Raw genomic sequence first — 13,435 nt, 5'->3', positions numbered from 1 at the left:
GTCTGAAAAAACAAGAAGCAAATAGTGTTTAAATTCCCTTTAAAATCCTGAAATTTAGATACCTCATTATTTTGGTATCTTACAAAACTACAGTATACGCTGAAAAAAACCCTTCCTATTTCCTGAGAATCCAAAGCAGCACAGGACCCTAGGGATGAAAACACAAGTCAGCAGCCTAAGGCACCAAATATATTTGCTTCTTTTGCGAATATGCTGTAAAATATTAACACCATCATACTAGTAGTCTATGTGGATGAAACTGGTCTGTTAATTTTGATTAATCAATTACAGAGCTCTAAAATTGCAATCACTGATTCTTAATTTTTTTTAAAGTGTTCTCATAAAGATTTATTGATGTTCTATTTTCTATGCCAAGATTTACACTCAAATAGATGACTGGAAAAGGGATGGTCTCTGCTCATTTGTGTTTATTCTCTGTAAAAACTATTCACAAATGGATCAAATAGATTTTCTTTATATGGTTTCTTCTTGTTGTTCTGTTTTATGCTTTATTATTCTCCCTCTGAAGATTGAGTTATGAACGCTACAATTTACTTAAATCAGAAACTCTAGTAATTATTAGGGTATTGATGAGTCACTAATATTGATAATTTTTAACATTCCAAAAACCAAAAAGCATTAAAAATTAAACCAAAAATCTATGAACCATAATGGAACTTGAAAAGCTCCAGCCCTATATTCTTATCTTATGGAAAAGGAAAGAGCTCTGAAAAGGCAAAAAGATTGTCCCTAGGGTCTCAAGGCTAACATATATAAGAACTGCCTTTATTGTTGACCATGTATACACATAATACAAATAATTATAGACATTAAAACAAAATTTTCAGTTTCTAATGCTCTGCCTATTTCAAATAAAATGTAATGTAGTGAAATGACATAAAAACCAAGGAAGCTGAACAGTTCATTGTGGTTCACAGCACTAGAAAGCACCCTAGCTACACATCAGGGGTAATACCAGTGCTCAAAAAACAAACTCAGGTGTCTGTTCTACTAACAGTGTTTCAGGGCATGATCTTCATATATGAAAAACTACATGTTACTGCTTTATAAGAAAGTTCTTTTCTCTGGCAACAGCTACCCTCTTTTAGGATATCATTTTTCCCCAAAGTTTTTAAGTTGCCAAAATGCCTGGACTCTGAAAACTCCTACCTATGCCTCTTTAAGTATTTTTAAAGAAATAGCATCAGCTCTTGAGAAACAAGACCTCAACCCTATTTAAAAAAAAAAAAAAGAACAGAAAAAAAATGTCTTTCAAGGCTCCAATTCACAGTCACATTTATTTAATTTTACCTACCAAACAATGAGTTTATCTGGGACAGGAGTCATGTAATAGGGACTCTTGCAGAATAAAATTTCAATTATCCATAGTAAATGAATTTTTTAAAATAATATATAATTGCCCCAGGAAAGATAATGCAGTCACACTCCCTCTGTAACCAACCTAACCAATTAGTGTTAGTGTCTAAACGGAGTATGTGAATGAGAAGTCTCAGAATTACTGTGGTTACTCCAGCCACAAAGCTGACATTACAAATCAAGAGGTAATTGAATTTTCAAACTAAGTCTTATGGCTCCCTTTCCCAGATATTCCAAATTAATACAATTCTATGAGACAGTTAAGTACTGAATACTTAAGACGAATCACAGCATACAACCAGCCACTATTACTTTTGCCCAAATTAAGCATTCCATACTACCTAACAAGTGTAAGATGCTGCTTCGGCATGCTGTGTTCTCTGCCTCTATGAAGAACTGGCAGTGGTGCTGAAAATTACTACTACAAGATGAAAGACCAATACCCTCCTTTCAATAAAAACCATCATCTGGACCCTAGCCAAGGTTTTAAAACTGACCAAATGTTATTAGAAACAATAAATCAAGAACTCCACAGGCTGAAAAGCTAGTGCCTTATTTCATTCTTACAAAATGTAGCCACAAAACAGTACAAGAAAATTAAGTGACAAGAAAGCATTAATAATTCTGGGTGTTTCATTTCTGGCAATAATCAAACACTATATTTTACAAGGTGAATTTATTTTACAATCTTCTAGGTTTCCTTGTCTTCTTCAATTATTACATCTGCTATATGAAAAATAAACTTTGTGCTATTGCCTAAACATACTATCAATGAACTTGAACAGAAATTAAATAGAGAACTAAAATATTTTAATTCATAAAATGTAGCTAACATATTTGTGTTCATATTGATTTTATACTCTTTGTTCCTGCACATTCATAGATGTGAATTCCTGGAGGTTACAGATAAGTCTTTCTTTCTCTATCCAGGCGCTGAATTGCCAGCTACTGAGAAAAACCTATTGCAGTGCTTAAAGCTCTTCAGGTACCTTGCCTTCTGAATATATAAATGGGTTCATTATCTTTACTTTTCCCTATATTAATATATTAATGTATGGTTTCTTCTCAGTACCTACGGAATACTCTCAAGGAGCTGTTATCACAGAAATGGGGGCCGGGCATGGTATCTGTAATACACAGGTATGTTTTAAAAGTACATTGTTTACAATACAGTAGTTTTCTCCCTAGCTAACAAAAATCTTAGGAGAGAAAACCTGAAAATTTTAATTATTTTCTTCTCTTCCCTTCTTCCCCTTTCCCTTCACTCCGTTCCAAAACAGGAGAGTCAAAACCAGAGATGTGATTACTTTGTATACTTCAGGCAATCGGTAAAAAGACCAGTCACCGTCTTATCAAAACAGAATAGACGATTACAATACGTTTGCATACAGTAACCACTGCATATGTGATATACATTTAAATCAAGTTTCAACCCTGTTACAAAGCCTTTGTCAACAGTGGGCAAGTGGGGGAAAGCGGAAGGGCTCTGTGGAATGAAGAAAATCACCCAAGGGGCTTATCTCGGAAGAGGAGGATTCCTCGGTAAGAGGTGAGCTGAGAGAAACAAAACCTAACCTTGGCGAGGGGGCGCTCGCCCAGGGTGGGGACGAGAGGTCAGGGTGAGCGGGGAGGAGGGGATCAGCGCGGAACCGCCGCGACCCCGGGCTGCCCTCCCACCCCGACTCCCCAACCTGCGGCTCGCCCTCCCACCACTATTCCCCAGCCCGGGCCGAGCGGTGCCCTCCCTCCCGGCCCGCCGCCTGCATATCCGTTACCCCGGTGGCAGCGGGGCTGCGGGGGAGGGGAAGGTCAGCGGGGCCCAGAGGGGGCCGGCCGCGGCGGGGATGCCGCAGTGGCTCCCCGCCGCACCGGGTCAAAGTCCGCCCAGGCGCGGGGAGGCAGCGGGAGCGGAAGGAGGCAGCGGAGGTCGGGACGGCGAGATGGTGGCCCCTCCGAGTCCTCCCACACCCCGGCGGCCGCCGGTACCTCATACTGGATGTATTGCTTCCTCCACTCGGGAGTGATGTGCGCGGAGAGGTGCTCGGCGAACTTCATCCTGCCGTTTCCCCCTCACTCCCACTCGGGTCCAGCAGTTACAGGCGGCGGCGGCGGCGGCGGCAACAGCGACTCCGACTCCTCCCCACATGGGCCCCGGCGCTGCACGGCGCTGCGCTTCTCTCCTCCTCCGCCGCCGCCGAGGTCTCCTCAGAGCCGCCCTCCCGCCATCTTCCTCCTCCTCTCCATAGCCCCGCCCCGCCCCGCCCTCTAGACGTCATCCCCATGGTAACCGCCTACGCCGCACCGACGAAAGGGGCAGGGTAAGGGGCTGGGTTTGGGTACATTCCTCGAGGCTCCGCCCCTTCTGGGCCGAACGTGCGGGAGGCACCTCCCCTGACCTCTTCCGTCTGACTCCCGTTGGCCTTAGGTCTGTACTCTACCGCCTCCCTGGAAAGCGGCCGTGTTGTTAATGCAATTAATACTGTAGCAAGAATAAGCCACACAAGACGTTTGTATTTGCAAAGAGTTGTGCAAACAGTTTTTCATTGTAGTATTTGTTCTTCATACAACTCTTAAGGATGGATCAACATTAATCCAAAGTGAGTGAGTAAAGCAGATTAAATAGTTAAGAATCAAACGTATTTAAAGGAACTGTATTGTACACGCTTTAGGCGCTCAATAAATGCTTGTTGGATTTAATTAAAGATTACAGTGCCAAAAATTGTATGCTGTTTTTGAATTTCGATGTAATTGTCTAGTCCCAGAGCTACCAGAAAGTTCAGTAACATAACCTGCAGCCAAACCAGTACTGGGAGGGGGCATACCGGGGGAAAGTTACCAGCTGGACCTGTGACTGAGCTTCCTGGGGTTTGGGGTGAAGTTGAGACGAAAACTAATATTGGGAGGAAAGAAAATCCCCTAAGGGTACCGTGACAACCCCGACCCCCAGGGAGACCAGAAATGCATCTGGTGTCCAGGCTGAACTGTCCTAGGGAAGCATAGGGAATAGATAACTCATACAGTTAGAGCTTCTTTTGAGTGTGGGAGTGATTGTCCTAGATGACCCGATATGGAACAGAAACCCAGGTTCTTCCGTGAGTAAAGGAGCACTGGATAATAACAACTAACACTTATTAAACACTCATTGTGTACATTCCAAATGCAATTCTAAACCCCTTCCATGGACTTTGTCCTTTAATTCTCACAGTTTTGGTGACACCCAAAGAGACCAGGGGACCACTGTAACCAGGACAGTATTCTGAGGTATCCGTCTTTGCTGTTGACTTTTTTTTTCCCTCCCTGTATTTTTCCCCTTTCCTTTCCTCTTAATTCATGCTAGTAGGGGTTCTGCAATCATTTCCTCTGGAGAGGGATGAGGCATGATGGAAAATAGGCAGAGGCTATGAGTCTTTCTTGTACGTAAGTTTCAACCACTGTTGAAAGGGGACTCGTAACAACAAGAACAAGGATTAGAGTAGCAATGAAGTCTCCTCTCATCCTAACACCATTCTCCTCTCCCAACCATAACAATCCCCCCTCTAGTGAAAGTAAGTGTTCCTAGGAGAAATAAATGGGTGAAAGAGAAGGCTATGCTCTCAGTAAGGAGACACAACCACAGAGAGGGAAATGACTGAATGGTGCACCTAGGATGATAGAACCAGGAGCAGGTGCAAAAGAGATTGCTGGGCCTTTAGCGGAGTATAGACTAGGATGCTACATTCTTGGCAGAAACCCCTGGTGACCTCACATCCTGCTCCCAACAGCCATACCTTGCTGTCTTAGCTGCTCACAAAACTGGATACAGGACCTGATCCAGGGAAGAAAGGAAATCCCCAATCCTAGCTCTAAAACCAACAATTCTTAATTTTTCTCATGCTTGATCCAGAGCTCTGACGCTCAGTTAGACATGAAAATCTTTAATTTATCTGAAGAAGTAGATTTAATGTTTCCTTATTCCTAACATAACTTCAGATATTCAGATATTTCAATGACAAAACTATCAAATACTTAGTATTTATTGAACAACTACTTTCTGCAGAGCACTATTCTAGAGGCTATAAGTAATAGTCTGAATAGCTTTACTCTAAATCAGAAGGGCCCCTTGCCTTACACCTTCTTTTGTAAATAAACCAATAACTCTTCATTTAACAAAATTATACTGAGTATTATGATATGCTGGTCGTGCCACCTTGGGAATGAAGGACAGTTCAAAAATAAGACTCTGTCTTTTTTTTTTTCCCTCCACAAGGACATCACAGTCTAGTCAGAGAGAGAGAGGCAGATAGACCAATAGCTAGACTACAGTGGGATCTACGCTGAATTTGTGTATGTACAAGGAAACAAATATCCAACTGACTGGGAAGGAAAAGATGATATTCCAGACAAAGTGACTTTGAAATACAGTCTTAAACAACAATCTGACAGAGAGAAAGACATCTCCAAGATCTCAAAGGCAAAAAGCAAGGAAAAGCTGGGTGTGTTAAAGAACGGCAAGAAGTTGTCTGACTGGAATGTCCTTTTTTTTTTTTTAAGATTTTATTTATTCATTTGACAGAGAGAGATCACAAGTAGGCAGAGAGGCAGGCAGAGAGAGAGAGGAGGAAGCAGGCTCCCTGCTGAGCAGAGAGCCCGACGCGGGACTCGATCCCAGGACCCTGAGATCATGACCTGAGCCGAAGGCAGCGGCTTAACCCACTGAGCCACCCAGGCACCCTGGAATGTCCTTTTAAACAGCTAGATGTCCCCTCCTCAGAGAAACTCTTCCTTGTCCTTTCCCTCCTTTCCCCGGTCTGGATCCCACATCACCCTGGTACAATCCCCTCACTGTATGTCAAGGGTAATTTCTGTCACGCTATGAACTCCCTGAAGATAAAGTATTCATTTCTCTTGTTTTCTCCAACTTAGCATGGTGCCTGGCATTCAAGCATTCAATAAATGTTGGAAAACAAAGAAAAGAAAGAAGGAAGGTAAGAAGAGACGGGGGTGGAGAGGAAGGAAAGGGGCATCTGCATGGAGGAAAGTTACAGGAAATGGAGTTAAACTGGAACAGGACTATTAAGAAATACATCATGACAGCATGGACGGTATAGGGTCTTTGAAAACGGTTAAGCAGTTAAGTGACTAGCTCAGTTTTGGGAAAACAGTATAGCAAAGATTCCTGGTTTTGAACACTGGCTCAGGGAATAGACCTGAATCAAAATCCCAACTCTGGCATTTTGACTCTGTGTGACCTTGGGCAAAGTAGATTAGCTCTTTTTTAAAATATTTTATTTATTTATTTAAAGAAAGAGCACGAGCGGGGGAAGGAGCAGAGGGAAAGGGAGAGGAAGAGGGAAAGAATCCCAGGCAGACTCTGCACTGAACGTGGAGCCTGACATAAGGCTCCATCTCACAACCGAAATCGTGACCTGAGTCAAAACCAAGAGTCGGACACTTAACCAACACAGCCACCCAGGCGCCCCAAAGTACACTAGTTTTTAATGCCTTAGTTTCCTCATCCCTCAAAGGGGGATGATAAATAACACCTCCCCAGCGGGTTGTTATGAGGATTAATTGAGATTCTGCTTATAGAGCACTTAGCACAATGACCAGTTGACCACTCAATAATTAGCAGCCCCTTGAAAATATCTGTAAGCAGTTTGGAATAGGGACTAGAAGGAGGACAAATCAGAGACCAATTTATTAGCAAACACCTGTACAGCACTCTCTGTGCCAGATGCTGTTCTAAGTGCTTTGTAAATACAAACGTATTTAATCCTTGCAAGGACCCCAGGAGGTAGCTACTGTCATTATTCTCATTTTACAGATGACTAAACTAAGACAGAGTACTTAAGAATCTTGCTCAAGGGCACCTGGGTGGCTCAGTCAGATAAGCGTCTCCCTTCAGATCAGGTCATGATGCCTGAGGTGCTGGGATACAGCCCTAAGATGGGCTCCCTGCTCACCAGGAAGCAAGCTTCTCCCTCAGCCTTTGCCTGCAGCTCCCTCTGCTTGTGCTCTCTCTTTCTCTGTCATATAAAGAAATAAAATCTTTTTAAAAAAATTTTTTATTAAAAAAAGAATCTTGGGGTGCCTGGGTGGCTCAGTGGGTTAAAGCCTCTGCCTTTGGCTCAGGTCATGATCCCAGGGTCCTGGGATTGAGCCCCACTTCGGGCTCTCTGCTCAGCAGGGAGCCTGCTTCCTCCTATCTCTGACTGCCTCTCTGCCTACTTGTGGTCTCTGTCTGTCAAATAAATAAATAAAATCTAAAAAAAAAAAAAAAAAAAGAATCTTGCTCAAAATCTACTAATAAATGGTAGAGCTGGGTTTGAACCCTGGCAGTCCAACTCCAGAGTCCTAGTTATTGCCCACTACCTTATGCTCACTATTGATGCCAGTCATAGCGATGGACAAAAGGAGGTGTAACATGTCGGTCTAACTCTAGTTACTAAGTAGATAATGTTGCCGTGAACTGAGATAAGGAATGGAAGTGGAAGGCAGGTTTGAGGCCTGTCTAGGAGTGTTAAATCATTAGGAATCCATGAGATGTGCAGTACTCCAACTGGCAATACAATCTAGGGCTCTGGAAAGAGACAGAAGAACTGAACACTAGGGAGCCATTCATATTTAAGTGATAAGGAAGTCCTGATGAATCAGCCTAGGGAGGGAGCAAACACTAAAATGGTAAGGGGTCCGAAGGAGCATGCTGGTGTGAGTATGATAAAGAAGATGAGACAAGGGAGCAACTGGGTGGCTCAGTTGGTTAAGCATCTGCCTTTGGCTCAGTTCATAGTCTTGGGGTCCTGGGATAGAGCCCCACATCGGGCTCCCAGCTTAGCAAAGAACCTGCTTCTCTCTCTCTGCCTTTCCCCACTGCTCATGTTCTCTCTCTTGCTCTCTCTCTCTCTCAAACAAATAAATAAAATCTTTAAAAAAAAAAAAAGATGAGACAAGGAAGGAGGCTGGGTATAGCCAGAGGGAGCAACAACACAATTAGGAGACAGCCGTGTAAAAGAAGCCATTAAAAAGACGAAAGTTTCATAACGAAAGCAGTGACCCACAATGTCAGATGTTACAGAGACATTGAGTAGAATGACCTCTAGGCTATTGGTCTTAGCAATTAAAGAGTCACTGGTACGCTCAGAGAAAGTGGCTTTGAAGACATGAAGGGCTGCAGAAGTCTGAGCAGTGAATGGCGTCTTATTTTCATATATCTGAAGTTGCATTTCTTCCGTATACCTGTTTTAGAATAACAAAGAGTGAGAACTTAATAGCGTGCTCAGCAATTTATCTTGAGATTCATAAGTGCTGAGTCTGGACACTTTATATTTATCACATCTAATTCTAAGTTTGGGAACAGGTATACTTACCACAAAGTAACTGTTCTAAAACTTAGAATTATGTGTGATAAACATAAAGTCAAACTGTTGCTTGAGCAAATGAGACTGGTGATCAAGCTGAAGGGTAAAGACCTGAGGAGGGATCAAATCTTGAACTACACCTCCCATTGAAGCTGAGCGAGTCAGGGTTTCACAGGAGCAAAGGCCGTGTTCTCCATACAACCCGGACTCTGAATTACATGGGGCCCACTGCAGCTTTAAAATATGGTAGACTCCTAGACCAACTAGGGGTTCAATAGATGGACTTGAGATGGTTCATGACCCCCATAAAATCACATGGAAAATTTTGCATGTTCTTTGTATATGTTTCCAGAGAAAGGGTCCATACGGTTTCCCAAAGGTTTCCACACCCAAAAAATATTTAGAACAACAGCACTAAGCCACTAAATGTCCCTCTTAAGAAACTAAAAACAAAATCCCCCCAAACAAAAAAACCAATATAAAGAATTTACAGGGCATAGTTGTAATATAAAGAATTACAGGGCTTAGTTGGTTGGGTGACTGCCTTTGGCTCAGGTCATGATCCCAAGGTCCGGGGATGGAGCCCCCCATCAGGCTCCCTGCTCAGTGGGGAGCCTGCTTCTCCCTCTCCCACTGCCTGCTGGTCTGCCTGCTTGTGCTCTTTCGCTCTCTCTGTCAAATAAATAACTAAAAATCTTAAAAAAAAAAAAAAAGAATTTACAAATGAAGTTTCAAATGATTCGATTCAGTAATTTCTAGAAATACCTTTATTTAGACACAATTTTTGATTATATATGCCTGGAGTACTTTTTTAAGGAGCAAGGAAGGTATTTTACAAGCAATAAAAGAGTGTTTAAAGTATTCATTCATAGGCTCCTGGGTGGCTCAGTGGGTTAAGCATCTGACTTTGGCTCAGGTCACAATCCCAGGGTCCTGGGATCAAGCGCCACAATAGGCTCCCTACTCCTCGGGAAGCCTGCTTCTCCCACTCCCCCTGCTTGTGTTCCCTCTCTCACTGTGTCTTTCTCTGTCCAGTAAATTAATAAAATCCTTTAAAAATTTTAAAAATTTAAAAAATATTCATTCAAAAATAAATAAATAATAAAGTTTTCATTCAGGGGCTCCTGGGTGGCTTAGTCAGTTAAGCATCTGACTTTGGCTCAGATCATGATCGCAAAGTCCCAGGATGGAGCCCCACATTTGAGTCCCTGCTCAGCAGGGAGCCTGCTTGTCTCTCTCTTTTAGCTCCTCTCCTTGCTCATGGTCTCTCTCTCTGTCAAATAAATTAATGAAATCTTAAAAAATAAAAAAAAATTCATTCAACAAATATTTATTGAGCAGTTACTACTTACCAGGCATTGTTCTAGGCACTGTTCCAGATAAAGCAGTGAATAAAACAAAGTCCTGGACCTAAGGGAATTTGCTGTCAAATGGGAAGACAATAAACAAACAAATCAACCAGTATACAATAGGTTAGATGAGGACAAATATATGGAGAAAAATAAAACAGAGTAAGGGCTAGAAAGATCGTTGTATGGTTTTCCATAGGGTAGTCAGGAAGTATACCAGTTCCCAATAGTAATCATTTTACTAATAAGATAATTTTTATGAGACTGACACACTGCCTACTGCGCTAAGGAGGCACCTAATAAGATAATTTTTAATCAGAGATCTGAAGGACAGGAAGGAGAAAACTATGTGGATATGAGTTGAAGTTGGAAGTCAGGTCAGGGAGTAATACAGAGTGTTCAGCAAGTTCAAAGGCCCTGAGACTAGAATATCTTGGTGTATTGGAGAAACAGGAAGGATGCTGGTATGGTGAAGGAATGTTTCAGGGAGCAAGATCAGATCAGACAGGTAACTGGAAGCCAAATCGATTGCTGAGGGCTTTTTAGGAAAAGGTAAAGACTTGGACTCTGAGTGAAATGAAACTTTGGAAATTTTGTATTTTTCAGTTTTTTTGGAGTTATCTTTTTCCTTCACATGCAGTAATAACCACTTTTTTCCTATGCATTTCTAACAATTGTGGTAAAATATAGAGAACATAAAATTTTTATATTAGCTATATTTAAAGGGTACAATTCAGTGGCATTAAGTACATTCACAGTGTTATACAACCATCACCACTATGTATGTCCAGAACTTTTTATAATCTTAAATAGAAATTCTATACCTAGGGCACCTGGGTGGCTCAGTGGTTTAAAGCCTCTGCCTTCGGCTCAGGTCATGATCCCGGGTTCCTGGGATCGAGCCCAGCATCGGGCTCTCTGCTCAGCGGGGAGCCTGCTTCCCTCTCTCTCTGCCTGCCTCTCTGCCTACTTGTGATCTCTGTCTGTCAAATAAATAAATAAATCTAAAGAAAAAAAAAAGAAATTCTATTAAATAATTAATATTATTCCATTAAATAAAATTAAATATTATTCCATTAAATAATAACTTCCCATTCTTCCCTCCCCCCAGCCCTGATAACCTCTGTTCTATTTCCTGTCTTCATGAATTTGTTTATTCTAGATTCCTCATATATGTGGAATCATATAATATTTGTTCTTCTATGTTTGGTTTATTTCACTTAGCATAATCTATTCAAGTTTATCCATGTTGTAGTATGTGTCAGCATTTCCTTTCTAAATCTGAATAATATTCCATTGTTACCATTTGTTAGAAACAAATATACCATTTGTCAGTGGTGAACAATAATCATTAATGCCATTTGTTAGTGATAAACAAAATATACTGCATTTTGTTTATCCATTCATCTGTTGATGGACATTTGGGTTGTTTCCACTGTTTGACTATTATGAATAATGCTGCAATGAGCATTGGTGTACAAGTATCTGATTCTCAGCCTTAAATTCTTTGGGGCATGTATGTAGCAGTGGAATTGCTAGATCATATGGCAATTCTGTATTTAACTTTTTGAGGAAATGAAGGTTTTTGAGTGACATCATCAGTCATATAAATCATATATATATTTCCCCTCCACCCCCAGTGTGGCAAGTAGTCTTTAGAGGAGATAAAGAAAAAGCAAGGTGAATTAGTTTCCTAGCCCTATCATAACAAATAACCACAAACTGGGTGGCTTACACAACAGAAATGTATTCTCTTACAGTTTTGGAGGCTAGAAGTTCAAAATCAAAGTTTCAGCAGGTTTATATTCTTTCAAAGTCTCCAGCAGAAGACCTGTTCCATGCCTTTCTCTTGACTTCTATTGTGGTTGGCAATCCTTGGCATTCCTTGACTTGCAGCTACATGACCCTAATCTCTGCCTCCATCATTAAATGATGTTCATTCTATATATCACTGAATCTTTGCAGGGCTGTTCCCCCTCCTTTGTTTCTATTTTCTCTTATAAGGACAATATTCCTATTGGATTACAGTTCACTCTAATCGAGTATAATGACCTCATCATAACTTGATCACATCTGCAAAGACCTGTTTTCCAAATAAAATCACATTCACATGTAATGGGGGCTACAATTTTAACATATCCTTTTTTTTTTTTTTTTGGAGGAACATAAGCTATTCCACAAGATAAGAACACTAGTAAAGACAGTATTGGAATAATCCAAGAGAGAAATGATGGTGGTTTGGACCGGAAAAATTGGAAATAGTCTTCTATGTGAAGACAGAGTCAATAGGCTTCACTGGGGAATTAGATGTGGGATGTGAGCAAAAGAGAGGCATCAATTTTGCACAGTTAATTAGAAGGTCTTTTGCCCAATTAATTAGAAGAATGAGATTGGGGAATGTTCAGAAGGAGCAAGTTTGAGGTGCAAGTGAAACTCAAAAGTTCAATTTGGGTGTATTATGTTGAAGATGCCTGTCAAATATGCAGGTGGAAATGTTCAATAGGCAATTTAGAGTTTGGAGGTCATCAGAGAGGAACTGGATGGAGATATAAATTTGTGAGTCAACAGAATGAAGATGATATATAAAGCCATGAGATTCCATGGACTCTCTGGAAGTGAGTGTAGATAGAAAAAAGAAGAGGTGTGAAGACAAATCCGAGGGCTACTCCAGTGCTTAAAGGTTTGGAAGATGAGGAAGAATCCACAAAGAAGACCATAAGGAAGAGATTAGAATGGGAGGAAGCCAATATAGTAAGAAATGATCATTTTTTTCAGGAAATATATCCGTAAAGGGGAATGGAGTAAAGAGGTAATGGTTACATTGGAACATGATAATAGAAGGTTTTTCTTTTAAGATTGGAGAAATAGCCATATGTATATATTCTGGTGGAAATGATTCAGTATAGAAAGAAAAATTGATTATACAGGAAAGGAAGGGGACATAAATTTTCTCTGTATAAAACTAGACATAATATATACCTATGTTTGGATAGTGAGACAGGACCAAGAAGGACATTCAGAATGGTTATCTCTGGGCTAGAGATTTCAAGGGATTTTTATTCCTTGTATTTTTCGGTGTTGCTTTCAATTATAACAAAGTACATTTATCAGCAAAACAATTATCTACAAGAACAATTAAGTGTTCTATTTAGATGATCCCCAAACCAGTGATGTCCAATGAGTGCGAAAAGCTGTCTCTGCAGCATTTGATACTGCAAGCCTTCGGGAAGAAACCAGTTGGTAAAGTGATTCAGAAAATCCAGGGAACAGAAGCTCCAGCAAGGACCCAGAGAAGAAAGAAGAATGCATACTGACAATTAGCCCTTACAGGGAGGAGAGACTTAATATCTTTTGAGACTTGGGGTTGGAGGT

General features: G+C 41.0%; 1 protein-coding gene across 1 annotated transcript in view; it reads right to left on the bottom strand.

The window, feature by feature from the left end:
* XPR1 (xenotropic and polytropic retrovirus receptor 1) overlaps window positions 1-3,602 on the bottom strand; it is a 242,107-nt gene extending 238,505 nt beyond the window's left edge. The window contains exon 1 of the mRNA XM_044267224.1: window positions 3,364-3,602. Within this exon, the coding sequence (XP_044123159.1) occupies window positions 3,364-3,432 (69 nt within the window). The 5' untranslated portion in view covers window positions 3,433-3,602. The remainder of the gene's footprint in view (window positions 1-3,363) is intronic.
* Window positions 3,603-13,435: the final 9,833 nt, after the last annotated feature.

This window comes from Neovison vison, chromosome 10 (assembly GCF_020171115.1).
Source record: "Neovison vison isolate M4711 chromosome 10, ASM_NN_V1, whole genome shotgun sequence".
NCBI classification, from domain to species: domain Eukaryota; kingdom Metazoa; phylum Chordata; class Mammalia; order Carnivora; family Mustelidae; genus Neogale; species Neogale vison.
The sequence above is the reverse complement of the archived record's forward strand: the minus strand, read 5'-3'. Positions and strand labels throughout refer to the sequence as shown.